Source organism: Crassostrea angulata, chromosome 6, assembly GCF_025612915.1.
Source record: "Crassostrea angulata isolate pt1a10 chromosome 6, ASM2561291v2, whole genome shotgun sequence".
In the NCBI taxonomy this organism is placed as follows: domain Eukaryota; kingdom Metazoa; phylum Mollusca; class Bivalvia; order Ostreida; family Ostreidae; genus Magallana; species Magallana angulata.
In genome coordinates, this window is record NC_069116.1 from 8,228,565 (window position 1) to 8,250,758 (window position 22,194).

The following is a 22,194-nucleotide window of genomic DNA, read 5'->3' on the forward strand; positions in this document are numbered from 1 at the left end:
ATGCTGGAGCAATGATCAGACCGTGGAACACACTGAATGATGGATGGAGCGACAATTAGCCGGAATCAGCCATGTACAGTTAGTCGTCAGTCACTACCATGTGAAGGCAGAGACTGTTGATAAAAAATAAACGAACAAAATCAAACAGCACGAAATTGTTATGGATATTTTTTAAAGAAAGGGATACAGGAGTCCGATGTAAAAACCGAACCAATCATAATAAAACATAGATATATTAATTGTGGGTAATATTTTACATGTATCACACGTACCTTTTATTGCCATAGGATTGAATTATTGAGTAATTAAACGTTTTGTGTTATCAGTGTGAAAATAAAAATTTTAAAGAATAGAAATAAATCAAAGTGTACTATACATATTAGATATATTTTTTGCTGAATTAAAATGCAAAAATGAATAAATCGATTGAATTCAATATCTGTCCAGGCACTCTTACAATAGTTCTGTGCTATTTTTACTTCTTGCTTAAAATTTTTTAATTTATTATTTTACAACAACCATATTCTTAGTTGTAATTTCTCAAGCATTTGTCTGATGTATAATACAAATACTGTTTCCTTTTATAAAAGAGCGCCAGTTTTTCGTGGTCACCTGACTTTTCAGCGTTTTAACTTTATCAGAAAGAAATATATTTGAGTGCGTATAAATATCATGATGTATGACAAACGTTAGATAGCATTTTTTCATCCCAGACAAAGAGAATATACAATATCAATTTATTAAAACTAACTCACTTCCACAGCGAAGTTGCTATTATATCATTTTATATTTAATTATTTAGAAAAATAATCTTTATCTTTCAAGGTGTAATCCTCTGTTTACTTAAAATTGTGTGCATTTATTTCAAATATTTTTGATGCTATCTGCTCCTCTTAGTTGTTTTCCTATTTTGATCCTTTATACCAAAATAATCTTACATAAATAGTGATTCTATATATAGTATGTCCTTTTTTATTTATATTTTTCCCCTGTATGAAAATGAACCTGTTTGTATGTACCTCTGACGATTTGTATTTATGTGTATTATATATATATATGTTCCTCTTGTACCAAATTATTTGGTTTGAGCGAATAATCTGAACTTGAACTTGAACATATATATTAATAATATTTTTTAATAACGAAGCTTTTTTTCCTGTTAAAATATACAAAATTAACTGTATGTATGGTTTTATAAACATGTTCATTTGCCGCATATCTTTCCCTACTCTTTATTCCATATTTTAAACCTTTTCTACATCTAGCTTTCTTTTATAAATACTTTAAAGTTCTATCCTCACATTAGTTCTTCATCAGTATTATAATAATCGATCTTGCAGGAAGACCAACACCGATCTTTAATAAATCCGGCTTTTTGATTGGTCCTTACAAAGACAATCCCTCATTGTTTAACTGTGATTGGCCGAGTCCGTGTCTTCATATTGTCTTCATATTCAGTCTCTACGTCATTGTTCTGCTATTCTAAATTTCTTCAATGGACGCCACAGTATCTAATAATTATTTTCAGAATCCAATGCACTTTGGGTAAGTATCACTGAAAATATTCTATAAAAACTAAGAAAAAATTATCTGTTAAATTCAATATTCATATCTCGAGAAATAAGAACTATTTTATGCATGTTATGAAAATATTAATAGAAATATTGATATAAAATAAATTTATAAGTTTATTCTATATCTATATATATATATATAGAAATATTGTCAATAATTGATATTTCTTTATTCCATACGAAAACTTTACACAAATGCAAGTTTAAGGGTCAAAAGGGGAAACGGCTTAAATAAATGTGATACAAGGTTATTAGTTTTAACGTAATAGCATAGCGCACATACTGCACATGGTGCTTATATGGTTGCTAGCTTAGAAAAGTTTATCGTGCATTTCAAATTTAAAACTCTTTGTTGAATTTGTACATTTTTGGAATTTTAAGTTTTAAAAACTTGTAATTAATATTCATTCACCTGAACCATCGAAAATAGGTTTCACAGATGCCTATTGACGACAATTTGTTTACTATAATCTGAAAACTGTTGAAGCAGTACAGTCCACAGAAGCAGGTGCCCTTCGCTGTTGTCGAGATTACTGTATTAATGGTTCATAACTTTTGATTCAAAATTATTGAATCATATACAAAATAAAATCGGCAGGTTGCAAATACTCAGAGCGTATGCCGGGAAGGGGTGTACGTTCGTAAGTTTTTTTTTTTTTATATTTCATATATATATTCGTATCTTAGTTAATATTATTCCTCTGCGTGCATCAATTTAAAAACAAATTTAATTGGTTATATACATAACCTTTATACAGTGTACACTGTCTTTATTTAAATGCTCAGTTATATTTGATTACTATTGCTTGTATGATTTTTTTAGTTATTGCTTTAGGTTATTGTTGCATTATATACTTTATTTTTACCCATATTTTTAATCTATACTTAACAATATATACCCTATACTTAAAAAACCACACACAGATCTACAAAACTATAGCCCTGTATGTAAATGACCGACGAGAAGATGAAATAAATCAAACGAATTAATTATAGTCCCGCGTTCATTAAAAATTAATTCGCATTTTGTTAGGATGCGCATTAACATGAGTATAAGTGCTAGGTGTTTCTATTACTGTCGACCCGTAATAAAAGGCCCAACAACAGAGCGAGAGCCGGGTGGCGGCCGGCAAGCGTGGCGCATTAATTTTTCCACGCTCGCCTGTGTTCGCTGATACTAAGAACTGAATCACTTTGATGGTAATACAAGCGCCATAATTACTACTGAAGCGTTTAATGACCTTTTAAGCAAGTTAGTTGACTGATCAGATTTATAAGCAGAAAACTTTTCCCCGCTTGCTCACTTTATTTTATGAGCCTCGGATAGTTAGAATGAGTAACGTGGAAAAGGAAAATAGGCCTCTTAGAAACCGCTCCAATAAGTAAGTTGTAAAAATCAAAAACTTGAAAATAAGAAGATCGAATTTATTTTATTTTCATACATTATTGACGATGTTCTTGGACCGTAGAAATTATTCAGATGTGCAGCTTAACTCATTAAAATTGAATAGTCTTACAATATATCAGGGATTTAAGATGGTATTTTCTTTGAAATCTCGACTCCATCGACTTGAGATAGGCAGTGAGACACTTCAAACGGTTTTATCCATTTCACAGTCTCCGAACACTAGGGGTAAACCCGGTAAATGAGGGACTCAAAGCGAGCCGAATGAATCATTTACAGCATCTTATGTGGACCTTTTCTACGAAATTATTTGTGATATCTTACAAGACAGACTGTTTTTCCATTAATGTTTTATAAGTGACAAATTGAGATGGGATGCTTTATTTTGTATTTCCTTTGTGTTACTGGTAAAAAACCATAGTGAACTCGGGGAAATAATTGATATTTATAGAAACCGAGGAGATTGTATTCAGATTGCTGTGTTTTGCAATTAAAAATTGATTTAATAACCTTCCTTCCTGGAAGCAATTGATTACTTATATGCTGTTGAAAAAAAAGTTAATCTATACGTCTTTGAATAAGAAATTCTCTTTGACCGAACCGATTGTTTGTAAAATTCTTAATGTACTAGTAATTGGGAAACTCAAATCCTAAATTCTCCGGCGATTACCGCCGATTTCTGTTAATCAGATATGTGCTATTTTGAACTTTGAAAAAGAAGAAGAATTTGGTCGTTTATTATACAACTGATTAACCGGTAACGGTCTAAGAACAACAGGTAATTGCGTTGTTCTCGGGCTGATTTACCGGTAATGGTTTACGATAGGATTAGTTTGATATTCTTCTTGTAACTGATCTTTTCTCTTGTTCTCCAGTACCTTTTTCACATGTTATTTTTATGGTTGATGATTCTCTCATGCCTTGACATGCATTTTAACTTTTTTCAACCGTCATTTTTCTAGTTAATTTTTTTTCGCCGGTTATGTTCCTCATTTTAATGTGTGTACATTTATCGGAATGATCTACGGTATATTTCTGTATTATCTCTGATAAAGCGTTCTATTACTATCTATCGAGCTGCAACTATAAAACGGTAAATGTATGAAGATCGTAATTAATTTAGGCAATTTTTAGTATACATGTGCTACTTGTAAACGTCATTTAAAAATTATAAGTGTTGAATCAGAAAGAAATAACATTTAAATATTTTGTTGATAGTTCTCTTTTAACCCCCTTCCCTCACCAAGTGGTATAACTAATTAGATAGTGAACAAAGAACAATTTCCGCCGAGTAACATTTCTCCTAATTTACCACTGAAACGTACTAGTCGAGAATTGGTCCTAGGCCAGTAAAGTTAGAAGGAATTATCGTTTTACAATTATGCCTACTAACCATCTATAGTTACTCCTTTGACAACGCCTTTTCATGAGATGTAGGGTACCCTGACATGGTATCTAATGCAAATTACAGGTCGGGTTATTACCCCCACCAAGCGGGGCAAAATGTCGACAGTCTCCCGTCCTTGCGCTCCACAATTCTTCAGTGTAAGGCTCTTGCGGACATCTCAAACCGGATGTACCCCGCCCAGCACAATCTGCCCACCCCGACCCAAAGGCAACCCTCTTTCTTCTTCACCCAGGAGCAACTAGATTACGTCTTGTTCGGATTTTCCCATTCCGGATGTAGGGGAACTCCCGTTCACGCCCTCAGCGGTCTAAAGATCGGGGAGATAAGTCATGGTATAGTTTTATAAAATCTCAGAATTTTCACTCATTTTAATACATTTTAAAGGTAAAGATTCAATGTATTTTAAAAGTTTCTGTTACACCAGGAATAGAGCGGATTCTGAATCACCAAAACGGCCTGTCCCCCCACTGCTCCATGGCCTCCTGGAAGCTCTCCCGCACAGACCCACCCCCGCACGAACTCCCGGAAGGTGAGGCCGCGAGATTTTTGTATTGAAGAATTTATTATCATCTTCATTACACAGTGTCTATTTTCCGATGTATAGTAATATAATTTAGTGCGTATTCGTCAGGGTTAGGGTTAGGGTTAAGGTTAAATAAAATTTTTAAGCTGTTCGTGAGTTTTTATATATGTATAGCATCATAAAAACGTATAAATGATATGCTAGATTTTTTTTTTGGGGGGGGGGGATTGATGATATATTAAAATGTATTTCAATTAATATTGTCTTTTCACCAGAACTCTGTATTTGCCCCACTACGTTTGCTGGCATTATTCACTATGGCGTCTTCTGTCGCAAGGAAGCGATATTGAAAGGAGCAAAGTTTGGTCCTTTTAAGGGAAAAGTTGTCAACACCAGCGAAATCAAAACGTTTGACGATAACAGCTTCATGTGGGAGGTAGTATAGCATACATTATGATATCCTGACCAAATAATACAGGCTTAACAGACATTCTTAAATGAAATCAACATTTTTTTTTTTTAGATTTTCAAAAACGGTAGATTGAGTCACTTCATCGATGGCCGCGGTGCTACCGGGAACTGGATGTCGTACGTAAACTGCGCGAGGTATTCCAGAGAACAGAACCTGGTGGTTGTTCAGGAAGGGGAAAACATTTACTATGAAGTGTGCAAGGATATCCCGATGGGAACAGAACTGCTGGTATGGTACGGAGACATGTACACCCAGTTTATGGGGATCCCCGTTACACTTCAGAAGCTAGAGGAATCTGCTAACATTCCCATCGAACCAGAGAGTAAGTGCACCTACCAGTAACTCTGTCGTATTTTCATGCACATGTGCTTGAGGACAGGACCGACACCCCCCCCCTCCCCCAAATTATCTAGACCCTCTTAGTCTAGACCCCGGGACTTTACTCATTTTTTTTCTCCTTTAAATTATCCTTTTATGACATATCTATAATCTATGATTACATTCATTGCACATAATTACTTAAAACAAACATTTTTTGAAGAAAAAAAATCGTATACCCTCTATTATATAAAGATTATATATTGTATCATTTGTATGTCCTCAAGCACCTTTGTTTTCGTAAAGCTTTAATACATGTATCTGCATGTCGCAATCTTTGATGAATGCAGGAAGAAATGTGTAGGAAAAAAGACCCGTGTTATGGAACTAAAGTACCTGGGACTAATGCCATTCCTGATATTTCTTGGTTTACTGTGAGGCTTAAACAAAGACACTGTCTTAATTGTGGTAAAAAAGAGATTTTAGAGATTATTTTCAGGTCTCGAGTTTGATTTCTTTCTCCGTTAATCCCCCATAAATAGTCCAAGATTTAGGAAAGGGGGGCTCGGGGGAGTAGAACTTTGCAATCTTCTTAACTTAGTGATAGTTTTATTGCTGTGGTGGTCCAAATAAGTGAAGCTGAACTAGGAAGAGTCTGCCATGCAGAGTATCTGTCCAATTACAGACGTAGAATAGCAGCAAAATGAAGCGATTTGTTTGCGGCCTCTTTTACGACAATGGCTTTAAGGGGCTGATTGACAAGCTTATCAGACTATTAAATGGAATTAAAGCCGGCAACCTGATGTAGAGATTTCAAGAATCTGAGAGTTTTATTTTGCAAAATGTCATTTATAATTCCAGACACGTCTTGTTGTGTAGAAAAAAAAAACCTAGTCAATAAGAGACGATGATTTTGTGCATCTATATATAAGGTCTATAAACGGAGAAGAAACATAGTTTGTAAACTAACTTTTACTCGCGATGACTCTACAGATAAATTTCTTTGCGGCCATTAATTATAGTTACTGTGTATTTCAAGTGTGAATTATAAGACAATGTTTAATTAACATATAAGAGGTACATTAAAGAGTGTGTTCGCGCGGACAAGATTCTCGAAAATCTCGTGAAGTTTTCTTGCACGCGAATTAAGTTGGTATACACTATACAATAAAAGTGAACAAGTTTTTTTTCAGTATATTTGCAATAAAAAAGATTTGTTTATTTAGATTTTTAATTACGTTATAAGACATTAAAAGGGGAAAGAACCATCCAAAATGTATTAATCAAAAGAAATACTAGTAATTAATAGAGAGTTGGTATTGCATGTATCTAAGAAAATAGATTGACTCTTATTTTTCTGTCAGGTATTATTGTATTTAGTGGAATATATGATGAATATTGTATTTTTAATTTTCCAACCAAAAAATCCGGTTACTTTTACTTTACTTTATTTAGACGCGGAAGGATATCAGTGTGAGAGGTGTGGGAAGGTGTTCGCCTACAAATACTACAGGGATAAACACCTCAAATACACCAAATGCGTGGACCAGGGAAACAGGAAGTTCCCGTGTCACCTATGTGCGAGGTAATCAAGCACCCCGACATAAAACTCAGAGTTTCCTCCCCTTTGTTCTCAGTATCACCTTCATTTCTTCATGCCGTATTATCGAAGAAAGAAAACTGCAAAATATGCATTGATTTCAATAATGGTTGATTGTTTGTCACGGTTGATTATAGTTATTACAATAAACATTGGTTTCCAGGTCGTTCGAGAAGAGGGACCGCCTGAGGATCCACATTCTCCATGTCCACGAGAAGCATCGCCCCCACAAGTGCGCGGTGTGCGGCAAGAGCTTCAGTCAGAGCTCCAGTCTCAACAAACACATGAGGGTAACCATTACTCGAACACTGATATAAGAAAAACGTTATTCCAATATTCTTCAAGCTTATATAAACCATTAGATGCAGAATCACTGTACTCAAACTCGGACATTTACGGTGTATTTTTTATCTAACGGCCAAATTATATACTTAAAGCAATATGAGCTGCAATTTTCATGTTTTTTTCAAATTTTTTGTTTACGAAAACGTTATTTTCTACTAAATTGACAAAAAATATCATGGTTTTTAGCTCACCTGAGCTGAAAGCTCAAGTGAGCTTTTCTGATCACTTTTTGTCCGTCGTCCGTCCGTCCGTCCGTCTGTCCGTCCGTCTGTCCGTCTGTCCGTCTGTAAACTTTTTACATTTTGAACTTCTTCTCTAAAACCGCTTATCCAATTTCAACCAAATTTGGCACAAAGCATCCTTATGGGAGGGCGAATATAAATTGCAGAAATAAAAGTCCGATCTGTTTTCAAAGCGGAGAAAACCTTGAAAATGTAGAAAAAGGGGGGTGCATTTTTAAAAATCTTCTTCTCAAGAACTACTGATTCCAATTCAACGTAGTTTAGCATAAATTATCCTTATGGGAAGGAAAATATAAATTGCAAAAATTAAGGTCTAATTCTGTTTCAAATCTGAGTTATTACGAAAATAATAATAAAGGAAAGCCGTGTTTCAATCAGTTTAATAGCCTCGGATTCGGCATCCGGTAAAATGGGTAGACAAGACTTGGCCTGGGCAAAACAAAAGATAAGCAGTTATTAATCTGCCAATCTCATTAAAATTTCAGGATAATTGATGGACCAGTATATTTGTATTTGCTGTAATTATTGCTGCAAAATAATGCGTATTTGGAATTGACGATTGCCGATCTGCCCCGGCTTTTATTTTGCCACGGCTCGGTTTTGCTTACCCATTTTACCAAGACTCGTATTCCATACTTCTAAAACAAGGTTCTTTGTTGAAAGCAGCCATGACATTATACGAAAAAGGGTCGATCTGACTATGATGAATTTGCTTGTTGTGCAACAGTTCGCGTATGAAGGGAAATTTTTTAAACATGAAAAATATATTGGTGCCGATTTTGTGAAGTAAATTGAGGCTAAATATTTCAATGCGTTGACAGTTTTCACACATGACGTTGATGTTAGCTTGTTCTGATTTTCGTTTCGTTTTCATTATTTATGCTTTGTAACCTGGAAACTGTCGTCTGTATTTCGTGATTTTTACGTATCAAATCAAACAGGGACTTCGGTAAATCAAACAGTTACGTTAACTGTTTACCTGCGCAAATTAAGCAAAATCTGATGTAGGAGTACTGAAATACAATTCATTCTATCGGTAATTCGGCATTATTTTTTGCGTAATGGTAGATTAATGCAATAGGTTTTTGTTGAGATGCTCGGCATTTTCTCGAGTTTATTCAGTTTAAATAGAGTTTGATATCGCTTACGGAAATATGTAGGTATATACATGTATATATATGATTCATTTCGAAAAAATAAATTGTGTTCTTTATTTGTTATACATGTAGTGCATGTTTCTTGTGTTTAATTGTTAACAATTTCTATTTACTAACCATTTTTTAGTGTTTGCTTCGAATTATAAGCAAGATACAGAGATTTGCTAACAATTCTATGTTTGTACACAGATCTTAAAAGCTTAAGATTAAATCAAAGTACTGATAGTACTGAAAAGCGCTAACCCAGCTTCTGTATGTATATAACAGATATATGTATATAGCATTTCAGCTTCTGTATACGCACTATATTATATTATGACAGTCCCTGCAATGATGTTTGTAAGCCCCGTACATTAATTTCACAATAACCCGTAAGTTAGATTCACAATAGCCCGTGCAGTTATGTGCATAAACCCCTGAAACTGGTTCCCTAACCAGTTTAAATGATGTATACTTTTGCTTAGAGGGGGCGGTTATTCGATGCACTGGAAGTTGAAGTCTAACGACCATAAAGGGCTGAGCTATGCTTAGCGCTTTAAAAAGTAAAAAAATTGTCAATATTTATTACGAAAATTTTCAAAATCTGTTCTTCCAGAAACCAACTTATTGAATTGTAAACTTAACCTTTTTAGCTCACCTGAGAATGGGGCCACAATGGGGGGTCGAAGTTTAACAAATGAATATATAGAGTAAATCTTTAGAAATCCTCTTCTCAGAAACTAATCGGCCAGGAAAGCTGAAACTTGTGTGGAAGCATCCTCAGGTAGTGTAGATTCAAAGATGTGAAAATCATGACCCCTGGGGATAGGGTGGGGCCACAATGGAGGGTCGAAGTTTAACATATGAATATAAAAAGTAAATCTTTAAAAATCTTCTTCTCAGAAACTAATTGGCCAGGAAAGCTGACACTTGTGTGGATGCATCCTTATGTAGTGAAGATTCAAATTTGTGAAAATCATGACCCCCCGGGGGTAGGTTTGGGCCACAATGGGAGATCAACGTTTTACATAGGAATATACACAGTTAATCTTTAAAAATCTTCTTCTCAGAAACTAATCAGCCAGGAAAGCTGACACTTGTGTGGATGCATCCTCAGGTAGTGTAAATTCAAAGTTGTAAAAATCGTGACCCCCGGGGGTAGGGTTGGGCCACAATGGGGGATCGAAGTTTAACATAGGAATATATACAGTAAATCTTTAAAAATCTTCTTCTCAGTAACTAATTCGAAGGCAAAGCTGGAACTTGTGTGGAAGCATCCTCAGGTAGTGAAGATTCAAAGTTGTGAAAATCATGACCCCTGGGGGTAGGTTGGGGCCACAATGGGGGATTGAAGTTAAACATATGATTATATACAGTAAATCTTTAAAAATCTTCTTCTCAGAAACTAATTAGCCAGGAAAGCTAAAACTTGTGTGGAAGCATCCTCAGTTAGTGTAGATTCAAATTTGTGAAAAGCATGACCCCTGGGGGTAGGTTTGGGCCACAATGGGAGGTCGATGTTTTACATAGGAATAAACAGAGTCATCTTTAAAAATCTTCTTCTCAGAAACTAATCAGCCAGGAAAGCTGGAACTTGTGTGAAAGCATCCTCAGGTAGTGTAGATTCAAAGTTGTGAAAATAATGATCCCCACGGGTAGGGTGGGGCCACAATGGGGGGGGGTCAAAGTTTAACAAAGGAATTTATAGGGTAAATCTTTAAAAATCTTCTCAGAAACTAATCAGCCAGATGATTCTTTATAATTGTTAAGACTTTGGCCCCAGGACAATTCTTTGGCCTCATGAGAAGGTTGAGAGTTTACTGTACGTTTATATCCCATATATAAACTATTGTTAGGGATCTTTTTGAGAACTGCAATACTCAACACATGATATGACTATAAAATCATCCTGTTAGAAAAGGGACTAATGATTATAAACATTAGAATATCCAGGGGAAAATGGATTTTATTTATACAGGATTTACATGAATTATTGTATATTGTCCAGATAGTTTGTATTATGACTCCACTGAGCTGATTTTATCATACCTATTGTTCCTCAGGTGAGCGATGTGGCCCATGGGCCTCTTGTTAAATTTCTGTTAGCCATATTTTTGTGGTAAAGGCTGTTAGGAAGCCTTAATTGGACCAAAAATGAATTATTGTCATCCTGTACAAAAATTGATTTGTTATATATTCCAAAGAAGAGAAATCTTTCCTCTGACAAAAAGTAATGTTTTTTTTCAAATCTTATTTATCATAAAAGATTAAGTTATATGCAGACTTATCATGCTAGCAGGTTTTTGCAGCAAAGTAATATTCTAAAAGATACAGCTCATATTGCTTTAAATGCCTTACATGTATACAGTCTTCATGTTGCCCCTTGAGGGCCCTTAATTGGTTAATAAAGAAATTGAAATTGTATAGGTCTTTCTATTTGTCAAGACGTAAATTTTTGGGGGTTGGGAAAGCGTAATAGTGACAAAATTAAAATTATATTAACTCGCATACATGAAAACATATGCGTGTATTATATATCATATAAGTAGAGGACCAACAGAACTTCATGTAGGTATATCCCCGTAGGTTCACAGCGGAGAGCGTCCATACAAGTGTGTCTACTGCAGCAAGTCTTTCACTGCCTCAAGTATTCTCAGGACGCACATTCGACAACACTCGGGGGAGAGGCCCTTCAAGGTAATGATCAAAAACAATGCGAAATGAAATGTCTTTCTCTGTTACAAATTATTTCTTATATACAAGGACAGTAGTAAATTAATCTATTAACATATTTTCAGGAATTCGTCAGTATAGATTATCAGAAGTAGTATCTAATAAACAGTTTTCAGTCCAACCAGAATTTTTTCTTTGAAAAATTAAACTAAACGATTTATCTTTTTGTGTTGACACCAATATTGGGTTTAAAGTTAGAACTTTATTTTCCTCTATCGCAGTGTAAGTTTTGCGGTAAGGCTTTTGCGTCTCACGCCGCACATGACAGTCACGTAAGAAGAACGCACGTGAAAGAAAAGTCCATCCAGTGTAAATACTGCGGGGCGGAGTTCAATCACCAGCACGAGCTGAAGGTCCACTACAGGACCCACCACAGCGGCGCGGGTCAGTATCACTCGGGGAGGGGGTCGTCAACTTAAAAATTTAATATCTGAAAAGAAAACCTTTATGAAGAATTAAATTAATCAAAACTTAGTAGCATTGAACAAGGCCATTAAACTTACCCACGAAATTTCATTTCCAGAGTCCAGTGTGACGCCATGGTCCGTGGTAGAACCCCCACTTCCGGTCCAAGCTCATCTTCCCATCCTCCCTCCGGTCTAGACAGCAGAGGACGTCCATTTTAAGTTATTAAGACTTCATTTGTAGCCAGATTATGTTTTTGTTTTAGCAAATAAATGCTTTTGTTTTGGAAAAAAAAATATTGTGTTTTCTTGTCTGATTTTCTTATACAGGGGTAGTCGTGTCCAATTATATAACATTAACCTTCTCGGTAATGATCTAAGAGCTCCACATAGAGATGTTTAAGAATTACATGTCGGTTACATATAAAGTATTTAAATCTATAGATTTTTTACGTTATTATTGATTAATAGTTTATGGTTGAGAAATCATTTTTAAAATGTTCAAGTGGAATGTTGACAACATAGTCGCCATGTTCGTTCTGTCGCTAATAACACAATAAGCACACAAAAACAATGTAAGGACTTCAATCTTCATTGGATGTGTCTTTACATTGTGAATATAAGGCTCTCTGATCGTCAGAAAAAAATTTGATTCCACTTTGTTATACATGTAGTTATTTGTCGAATAGTAATAAATACTTTTTCTGGTTTTAATTTCATCATTTAAAGATCGATTTATTCTTAGTCCTGGAGTACTCGAGTGTTATTGTATCATAAACAGAAGCAATCGCCGGAAACAGGGTATAGATGTTCTTCCAACCTTCGCGGTCCCAAATGTCTTGTATTTAATGTGGAATCCCCGGCACCTGCGAGGAACGCAAGGCCACTGGTTTGCTCAGTACTTCCTAGTCGGTATAAGTTTAATTTTGATATATAAAAAAAATGAACGGAATATTTTTCATCATTTCCATGCAGGTATGCAATGTTCTGTACCTTGCGTATATGGAAAGTGTTTACGTCGCAAACCTAAAAGAATGAGACATTTCAACCAATCATAGAGATACTACATGTAGTATCTATTGTTTCTGCCAATCATATTCTGATTTACTATTAATTTTCTTTAACAAAATTAGCGCATAGTTCAAAGAAACTAATCCTGAAAATATTTTGGTTAGATGATAATACATTCATATGCAACGATAAATATTTTGGTAACATAATACATTCATATATGCATTGATAAATATTTTGGTTACGTAATATTACATTCATATGCAATGATAGATATTTTAGTTGTCCTTGGAAATCCCAAGCAGCAGTTGGCACATTGAAATTTTGGATTTGTTAAGTCTAGTTTTCTCTTTCCAGCCCTTTAGGTCTAATATTTTTCTTTATTTTTTTTTTTTCAATTTGGGCAGATAATTCTGATCCTGCTTCAATACCAAGTAGCAAATTAACTGAATAAAATTAATTTAATTTTTGTATTCCATTGATTTCAGGCAAAATTTGGAGAGAAAAACTGTTGGTCATGTTAAAACCGGAAAGAAAACAAAATAATATGAGGTTTAACCTGTTACACGCCACTTTTTTTTACAGGCATTATCTGATTTTTTTCCATGGATAACCTCCAATTCAATGGGCGTGAAATTAAAACATGCGCGAAAATTACAAACAAGTGATTCCAAGTAGAGAGGATAAATTAGTTTCGCCTGATGTTCAATCCTATTTCATTTAGGAAACATTGTTTAAAATATAAATGTTCCAACATACAATATATTTAGTTTCTGTTTACTGATAGTCATCCTACTTATACATTTAAATTCGATGCTGCCACGTACAGAATCGGCGAGATGGGGGTAAATTCCCTGACAGCGATTTCAGCGACTCGTCGGTTCTCCGTTATCTGTGACGTCTGTCTACCTGGGATGTAGTTTATCTACGTCGAGGGACGTGGACCGATGCTAATACTTCCCGCCATATTTCTCGGGGTCAGTAAGTTATTGAGGCCCGGGGGTAGGTGGGTGACTTATGGTGGGCATTAACAAAGGATGAAGATCAATATCTTGACATCTCTAATGTCTACCATTATAGATTGAATGAACAATGAACGGGGCTATTGCAATTAAAAAATTAATTGGTAGGGGTTCTTAATTTAATAATTCCTAAAGCAATAGCAGAAAGTTGACATGAACAAAATCGATTGATTGATAATCTATAAAAACGGTGTGTCCTGTTATGTGCGTGGTTTTAGATTATAAACGCACTTACTTGACTAGTTTCAGTATTTTTCAGCAAGACAAACAACACACTGTCAAATAGTTATATGCATTTCTCTCTCTTAGATAAGACAGATTCAATAAACAAAACAAAGTTTCATCAAATGACAGCAACAAAATTAAACTCAGGATTAATTGTTTGACCGTTGTAATATTATCTTGCCTACATTCGAGTGTCCCTACTCAGCACTTTAATGGGTTCCTTCTGTATTTAACCCCCCCCCCCCCCGAAAAAAACCCCCCAAAAATCATGGTTTTACATTTTAGTGTTCTTACCAGAATCTCCACAATAAGTATACCCCTTTTTCATAACACCTGTTCAGTCAAATTTCATTTTCTTTTTTTTTGTCTTTCTTTTTTTGAATTTCTTACAACTTTATTCAAGGAAAAGAAGTTCTAAATTTACATTTAAACAAAGCGTCAGAAATACATGTGTCAGAAACACATTGTATTTGTCATTATTTTCATAATTGTTTACATATGTATTACAATTTTTTAAAAAGCTATTTCAGAGCTTGGTAGACTATCGGTATTTTACAATATTATATTTCTCTTACTAACAACTGATCATGAGAACGATTGGTTATGCAATGAATAAGAAAGTATAAGTAAAGGTCCTTATGGCCTTTTTTATGAAACAGAGAAAACACGTCCTAAACATCTTCGCTAGCCAAGGGTTAGACTGATCCGCGCCGCTCCTCTCGAACCCTAGATCAGAGACCCTTGGCTATATGAAAGATGAAAGATAAATAAATATTAATATTCATTAATACTATTCAAACTTCGTTATCTCGAACTGGATGAGGCTGTTTAAAACTTTGAGATATACTCAAAATATAGGTGGTTTGGATTTACAAATCACTCCGACATATCCATTATATTCGAGATATCAGTCTTCGAGATATCGAAGTTCAACTGTAGGCGGGTTGGTTTTCATGTGTAACATGTTTCTAAAAAAAAATGGTATACTACGTGCATGATTTAAAAAGTTTGAATAAAATATATTTTTAAACAGAGACACGAATAACATTTTATTTTATAACATAACATGTTATCTCTGTTTTGAAGAACGTCTGAAAACTATCATCATAGAGACCGAGTAATTTCTGAAAAAAGAACGGAATTGTCTGTCTGGTAAACTTACAAGTTATTCTTCATAAATTTTGAAATCAGAGAAATTATACAAACGTATTATTTGTAAAATATAAAAAAAAGAAAATTCATATGTGAAATATTAAATAAGTAACGTTACTCGTAATCCAGCACAGAAGTAAAAGTGGTCGGTGAAAGAATTCTTAAAACCTGCGACTGTGAAATACATCGAATAAGAGGATCTTTTGTATAAGAGTGAGATACATTAATTATAATGTGATGATTGATTCTTGATTCAATTTTTTATTAACACACTATGGTTGCGTGTCCGCAATAGTGAAAAATTGGATCCGCTCCTTTAATTTGCGTATGAGTTACTGCCCCTTAAACGAGATTTGGAACAAATGATTTGATTGGCTGGCTTTTAACTTTTGACCAATCATTTACTATTTAGCAAAGAATTTATGGCGCATACGTTGCACCATATGCGGAAAGACGTGATATCTACGTGACGATGTAGACAGATATTGCAGACGAAAATAATGACTGAATCAGAAACAGTGTAAACCTGATATTTGAACCAACATGAAGTTGGTATCAAGAGACATCGATAAGAACAATGCAGGGTAATGATTTCTGTATTTATATTCTTTTTATCACCCTTACATTATTCTTTCGAATTTCCTCAGTTAAGACTAGTTTTAATAAAAAAGTCCCGTTTTGAACGATTTTACGACAGATTACCCACTTTTTTCATGAATTTAGATTAAAGAGGATGCCATCTTTATGACCATCTATATACATACTGACTCTCGAGAACACATCTTTGTCCAGACATTATGCATGATCCATGATTGGAAGCCTGTCATGTTTTATGAAAATTCGAGTGAAGAAAATATCAAACATTTGATTAAACTTTTAAAAGTTATGTTTAATTAATCTTTAACAGGTGTGTGACCCTCATCCCAGATGAAGCTGAGGACTTGTGGCATGCGTACAATTTGATAATGGTGGACGATACCATCAGGTCGACCACAATTAGGTTAGTGGTGAATGAATGGAGATTATATTTGTGTTGTCTGATGTGAAAAAAGACTCTTTCATCATAGAGGAAAAAGAGGCTTTAAAACTTTTTATTTAGAATGAAAAAAAATAAACACACCTATTGACATTGTCACTGAAATTATTATCCAAATCAGGAGAGAGCAAAAACCTTTTTAAGGTGGACTTATTAATGAACTTTATCATACTTCATTAAATAGGAAAGTGCAGACTGAGTCGGCTACTGGAAGTGTAAGTGTGAACAAAGTAAGAACGACGCTGACCATTAAAATAGAGGCCATCGACTTTGATACCCAAGGATGTGTTCTCAGGCTCAAAGGTCGGAATATTCAGGAAAACCAATATGTGAAGGTACTGCTATTTATGGTTCAAAGTGTTTTACCTGAAATCATTCATTTCTCTTCTTAATAGCTGTTTAGTAAAAATCTCTAAGACAATATTTTCTTATTAATATGATGCGTTTATTTAGTACAAAGGTCAAAGTAAATATAAAGGGACTTCAAGTTTAAAAGATTGTAGCACTCAACTCTTTTAAACATAGTAGAATCTTTCTCATGATTGATTCTTTCTCATTTTGATATTAATGCAAAACTTTAACAGACATAATGATATGATTTACTTTATTTCATTACAGATGGGTGCCTACCATACTCTAGATTTAGAAGTGAACAGAAAATTCACACTAGGAAAGCAAGAATGGGACAGCATTGCTCTAGAAAGAATCGGTATGTATTGACTGACAGCCAAGTCAATTGAATAAACTGTAGGCAAAATTTTGTGATTTTGTGTAGCTTTAAGCTAGGTCAGTAATTTGGTATGGACACAGGTAATAGACTGATCAAATTATGAGGTTAATAAAACTCCAAATTGGATTCCATCAAATGTTTATGGATTGAAATCATTTCCTTTATCTTGTACACTTATATGTATGATACGCTCAATTTACTGCAAAATATGTCTGTGACTGGGTACATCTATCTGCTGATTTTAGAGATGGCTTGTGATCCTACTCAGCATGCAGACCTAGCAGCTGTCATTATGCAGGAAGGCCTGGCCAATGTGTGCCTCATCACATCCAACATGACAATAGTCAGGGCCAAGATAGAAACCAACATTCCACGCAAAAGAAAAGGAAGCTGTACCCAACATGATAAGGTATCAGAGACTGAAAGTGTTATTTCTATGAATGAAATCGAATACTGTGGTTTCACCATTGTTTTACACTGATTTACATGTACATGTATATATCAGGAGTCTATTTATGGAAAGAATCACTGTAGAATTGATGTATTGGGGGGTGGGGCAGTTTTTGTTGATTGTAAATTTTTTAAAAGTTTGTGAGAATGTAAATGTAATTTCCTAGTTTCACTTTATAATAAAAGAATATTTAACATAAGTATCGTAGTTAAAGAGGTTCATAAGTAGACTCAAAAGACGTTTCCATATTTATTGATCAAATAAAAAAGGTGGCAGGAAAACAATCTGCAGAATAAACAAGAACACAATAAGTGATAAAGCTATATACAAGGTACAGGTACATATACTTTTAACAATGAACACAATTATGTGATAAATTGTACAATAAACATCCATTTTCACAAGAAACAAGTTTCAGTTAAGAAGTTCTTGTCAAGTGCGCAACTAAAATAAATGGTCATCACGTGTCTAATTGAACCTACTCATGACAACATTACATTGCATTTACATGTATTAACAGCACTATACATGTTCCGGTAGTTCAAAAGATACATAGGTGGAACAACATCCTAAACCTGATCTTTTACATGAAGTTTACTTAATCAAAACATTACGACTACGGTAGATCTATGTTCCATACATTTGCACAAATGATGGGTTACCTAATGACGTACACACACATGTACAAAATATCACATTACAAATTAAACTGTGAACACTGATGCCTTCAAATACATCTCATGGATAGGGTACCTAAAACAAGGTCAAATGAGCGCAAATATGCAAAATATGTATTAAAGTAACAACATGCAATTGGTACACAAATCAGAATAAACCTACTCTACAAATGATCGACCGTGAATAAAGACTGCATGTTTACATTGACAGATTAGATATATAAAAATAGTATTCCAGTAAAATATGTATGAATAACGATAATAGCTAAACAACATGTAATGTATCAACTATAAATTCAGCAAATATATATGCTGAAGATGTACTAACAATGGTGGTGCCAGCGTTCTTTTTCCGCTTTTCTGGCGTACAATAGAAAACAAAACCGGAACTACAGAAATAGGACGAAACCCGGAATACATTCCAAAATCATAAAAATACGTAAGTGACTCGCTCACAGTAGGGAAGGGGTACCCAAGATATCCATCAAAATTAAGCTTCCAGGAATTCTAATGATCCAACAGTATTCATGAAAGGAGAAAACCTGGCAACAAGTTTTTAAATCTGGAGTACAATTCACAAATTTACATTCACTTTAAACTGTGATTTAACTATTTCCACCAAAATTGATATCCACAAATATTAGTGAATCCTCTTTATTATCAAAGTTTTGATTGTCGGCTGACTTTAATTTTTTTGTAGGGTTTAACAAAGTTTTATGACCAGATCGTGCAAGCAATATTACGCCATATAAATTTTGATGGTAAGCACTGATGTTAAACTTTTATTCTTTTAATATACATTTGTATTACGAATCATGATAATTTATTTTAAAAAATCTTAACAAATTTACCAAGCAGTGTAATTCTATATCTGAACTTTTTTCCATTCTTGATTGATGCAGTAATATGTTTTTAAAGATACCATAAGGAAGGAAAAAAATTATCTGCTTTTTTTTATGTGTGTTGTAATTGGACTTTTCTTTTTTTTTTTTATTCAGTAAACAAGATATTTTTCTGTTGTAGTTGTAAAGTGTGTGTTAGTTGCCAGTCCTGGATTTGTGAAGGTAAGAAAGATAATCATGAATTAAATTTGAACCAGTTTTAAATGAAATGCTAACATCCAATTCAATAGGTATAAGATTTATGAAGAAGAAAAAATTTCTATATTAAAGATAATGAAAATTTTATCTATGTTTCAATAATTGATAAACAAGTAAAATTAATGTCACACATTTGCACAGAGGGGGTCAGTGATGTCAGGGACAGGGAGAAAGCCTTGGAACTTATAAAGAACTTATATTTCTATTCAGACTACAATTTGATTTTGTTTCAGGACCAGTTCATGGCATACATGATGGACCAAGCCATAAAGATGGAATACAAGGTTCTAATTGATAACAAACCTAAGTTTGTAATGGTTCACTCTTCCTCGGGATTCAAACATTCTCTCAAAGGTAGGACAACAATGGCCATCAACAAAATGATATACCTTGGAATCATATAAAATGATATACCTTGGAATCATATAAAATGATCTATAGATAACTACTATGTACTATACAAAGGTGCATGCTATACACAAGACTTGACAATATTTTAAAATTGAGGAATAAGGAATCATTCTTTGAGTATTATGAGGTGATCAGATACGGTCAAGGCCACAAGGGTGATCAAAACCAATAAAGCCCAGAGGGGTGTATGATAGATTTCATTTGATTTCACCCTACCATTCCATCATAATATTCAAAGAATGATCATTTATTACATATATTTTTATAATTTTCAGCAATTGAAAGATTCAATATATTGATGAAATTTATTGGACTTTACAGTACCGGGTACAAAATCAATTTGTAGTGTTATTTTGGTTTTCACAATAGATTTGGTTACCGGGGGTTTATACCTGAACACCTGAGTAACAATTACCTTTGCTAGTTAGAAGACATTATTTAGCAAGACGCCTACGCAAACATCAAAAGTGTGAAAATATTTTAAAAGCAAGAGGATTCAAAATCAAATATATTAAATCATCTAAATTTAAAACCTAATTCGAAAACCAGCGTTTTATAATATATTGGACACTCAGCAAAAACAACTAGCAAATACTGGCTCTGTTTGTTCACCTTTACATGATATAAAACAGGGTCTGTTGCAAAGGCAAATGCAATGAAAGCCATTGTAAAAATGGTGATGGAGACTAAATAATAGATATGAAAACATTAATGAAAGATCATCCGAGTAACCAAGTACTTGCTCTGAAAAAAAAACAAGTAACCGGTTACTAAATATAATTCAATTTGACAACAATTAACTAATCAAAATAAAGTATTCATAACTCAGTTTTAATGAGACATTCTTTACAGAGATTTTACAAGATCCTTCTGTCGCCTCTAAGTTATCTGATACCAAAGCATCTGGAGAGGTGAAAGCTTTAGATGATTTTTACCAGATGTTGCAGAACGATCCAAACCGAGCTTTCTATGGGTGAGTGCATTTGTAGTTCTGTAATACTTGTTTTATTTTGTTCGTGTTAGCTTGTTGTAATCAGTTATCCTCAATGTTTTATAGGGCCAGACATGTAGAAAAAGCTGCAGAACTGCAAGCTGTGGAAGTCCTCCTCATTTCAGACGAATTGTTCAGGTAAGGCATTTGTAATGAGAATTTTGGAAATCAGTTTGCAAATTTTGTTTATTATTATTGATGAATGCTTGAAAACTTTCATTAAGAAAGATTTTTTTATTTTTATACATATATGTTGTTGGTTTTGTAGAGCCCAAAATGTTGCTCAGAGAAAACGTTTTGTGAAGCTTGTAGACTCAGTGAGAGAATGTGGTGGAGATGTGAAGATTTTTTCCAGCATGCATATATCAGGCGAACGTAAGTTGTTAATGCTTTACCAGCACTTGTCCACTACAATCATATTGTATATAGGAAATATCTTTTAATCTTATTAAAAAAGATGCAATATTTGAAAATAATAGGTATTCATGCCTGGGTACTCGTGCAGCATTGTTGTATGTGTACTCTGTTGTGAGCAATTTGGTCAAGATGATTTCAATAATACGTAACTTATCAGTCAATGTCTATAGTTACGTGTATATAGTAAGAAGTACTTGCATTCTGTTCACATTTATTTCAACATCACATTGAGCTAGAATTCACTGAACTCATTCGTTTGGAGGTAAAAATGAAAGAAAAAGGCTATCTACTATCAAAACCTTGTAAGAGATAGTCTGTTTAATGATTGTATTGTAATTTGCAGAGCTTGGACTCCTGTCTGGGATAGCTGCAATTCTAAGGTTTCCTATACCTGATGACGAAGAGGAAGATTCTGATGATGATTGATGTTTGGGGATTTAGGATTAATCTAATTGAGCACTGGACCTGAGGCACTCTCAGCAAAATCTCGGTGATGTCAAACGATGGAATTTGTCACATGACTGGTGTCAGTGTAGTTGTGTTGTTCAATAATCTCATTGATGTATTTCTCTGGAAAGAAATACCAAGTTTATTGATGTCTGAAACTTTGAATTGAACTGATTATTAAGTATTTTGTTAAATTTTTAACAAACCATGTTGAATTTTTAACAATAGCATTCTTCATCTATGAGTATGTATATTTATTTGTTATTAAAAATTGCAATCAAATTCTTTGTTCATGTGTATCATTTATTACAATTAAACAATATATAGATCTGCAATTTTGAACTGTTAAGGTATTTTTAGGAAA

The 22,194-nt window shown here is 34.0% G+C and overlaps 2 protein-coding genes across 3 annotated transcripts; both read left to right on the forward strand.

The window, feature by feature from the left end:
• Nucleotides 1–1,436: 1,436 nt before the first annotated feature.
• LOC128190432 (PR domain zinc finger protein 14-like) lies at nt 1,437–12,798 on the forward strand. 2 transcript variants are annotated; one of them, XM_052862476.1, is made up of 10 exons: nt 1,437–1,545; nt 4,451–4,719; nt 4,812–4,916; nt 5,186–5,346; nt 5,434–5,704; nt 7,156–7,285; nt 7,464–7,590; nt 11,610–11,720; nt 11,978–12,140; nt 12,280–12,798. In XM_052862476.1, exons 1-10 carry the CDS (start codon nt 1,496–1,498, stop codon nt 12,357–12,359), a joined length of 1,467 nt encoding a protein of 488 aa, XP_052718436.1. In that variant the 5' UTR covers nt 1,437–1,495; the 3' UTR covers nt 12,360–12,798. The 2 variants fall into 2 exon arrangements, with proteins under 2 accessions (XP_052718436.1, XP_052718437.1); XM_052862477.1 differs by lacking the exon at nt 1,437–1,545 and adding an exon at nt 2,899–2,956.
• Nucleotides 12,799–15,989: 3,191 nt separating this feature from the next.
• Nucleotides 15,990–22,121, forward strand: LOC128190498 (protein pelota-like). The gene is made up of 12 exons (XM_052862572.1): nt 15,990–16,154; nt 16,478–16,570; nt 16,791–16,941; nt 17,225–17,315; nt 17,582–17,745; nt 19,165–19,225; nt 19,488–19,528; nt 19,798–19,918; nt 20,828–20,948; nt 21,033–21,104; nt 21,235–21,341; nt 21,727–22,121. Exons 1-12 carry the CDS (start codon nt 16,114–16,116, stop codon nt 21,807–21,809), a joined length of 1,146 nt encoding a protein of 381 aa, XP_052718532.1. The 5' UTR covers nt 15,990–16,113; the 3' UTR covers nt 21,810–22,121.
• Nucleotides 22,122–22,194: the final 73 nt, after the last annotated feature.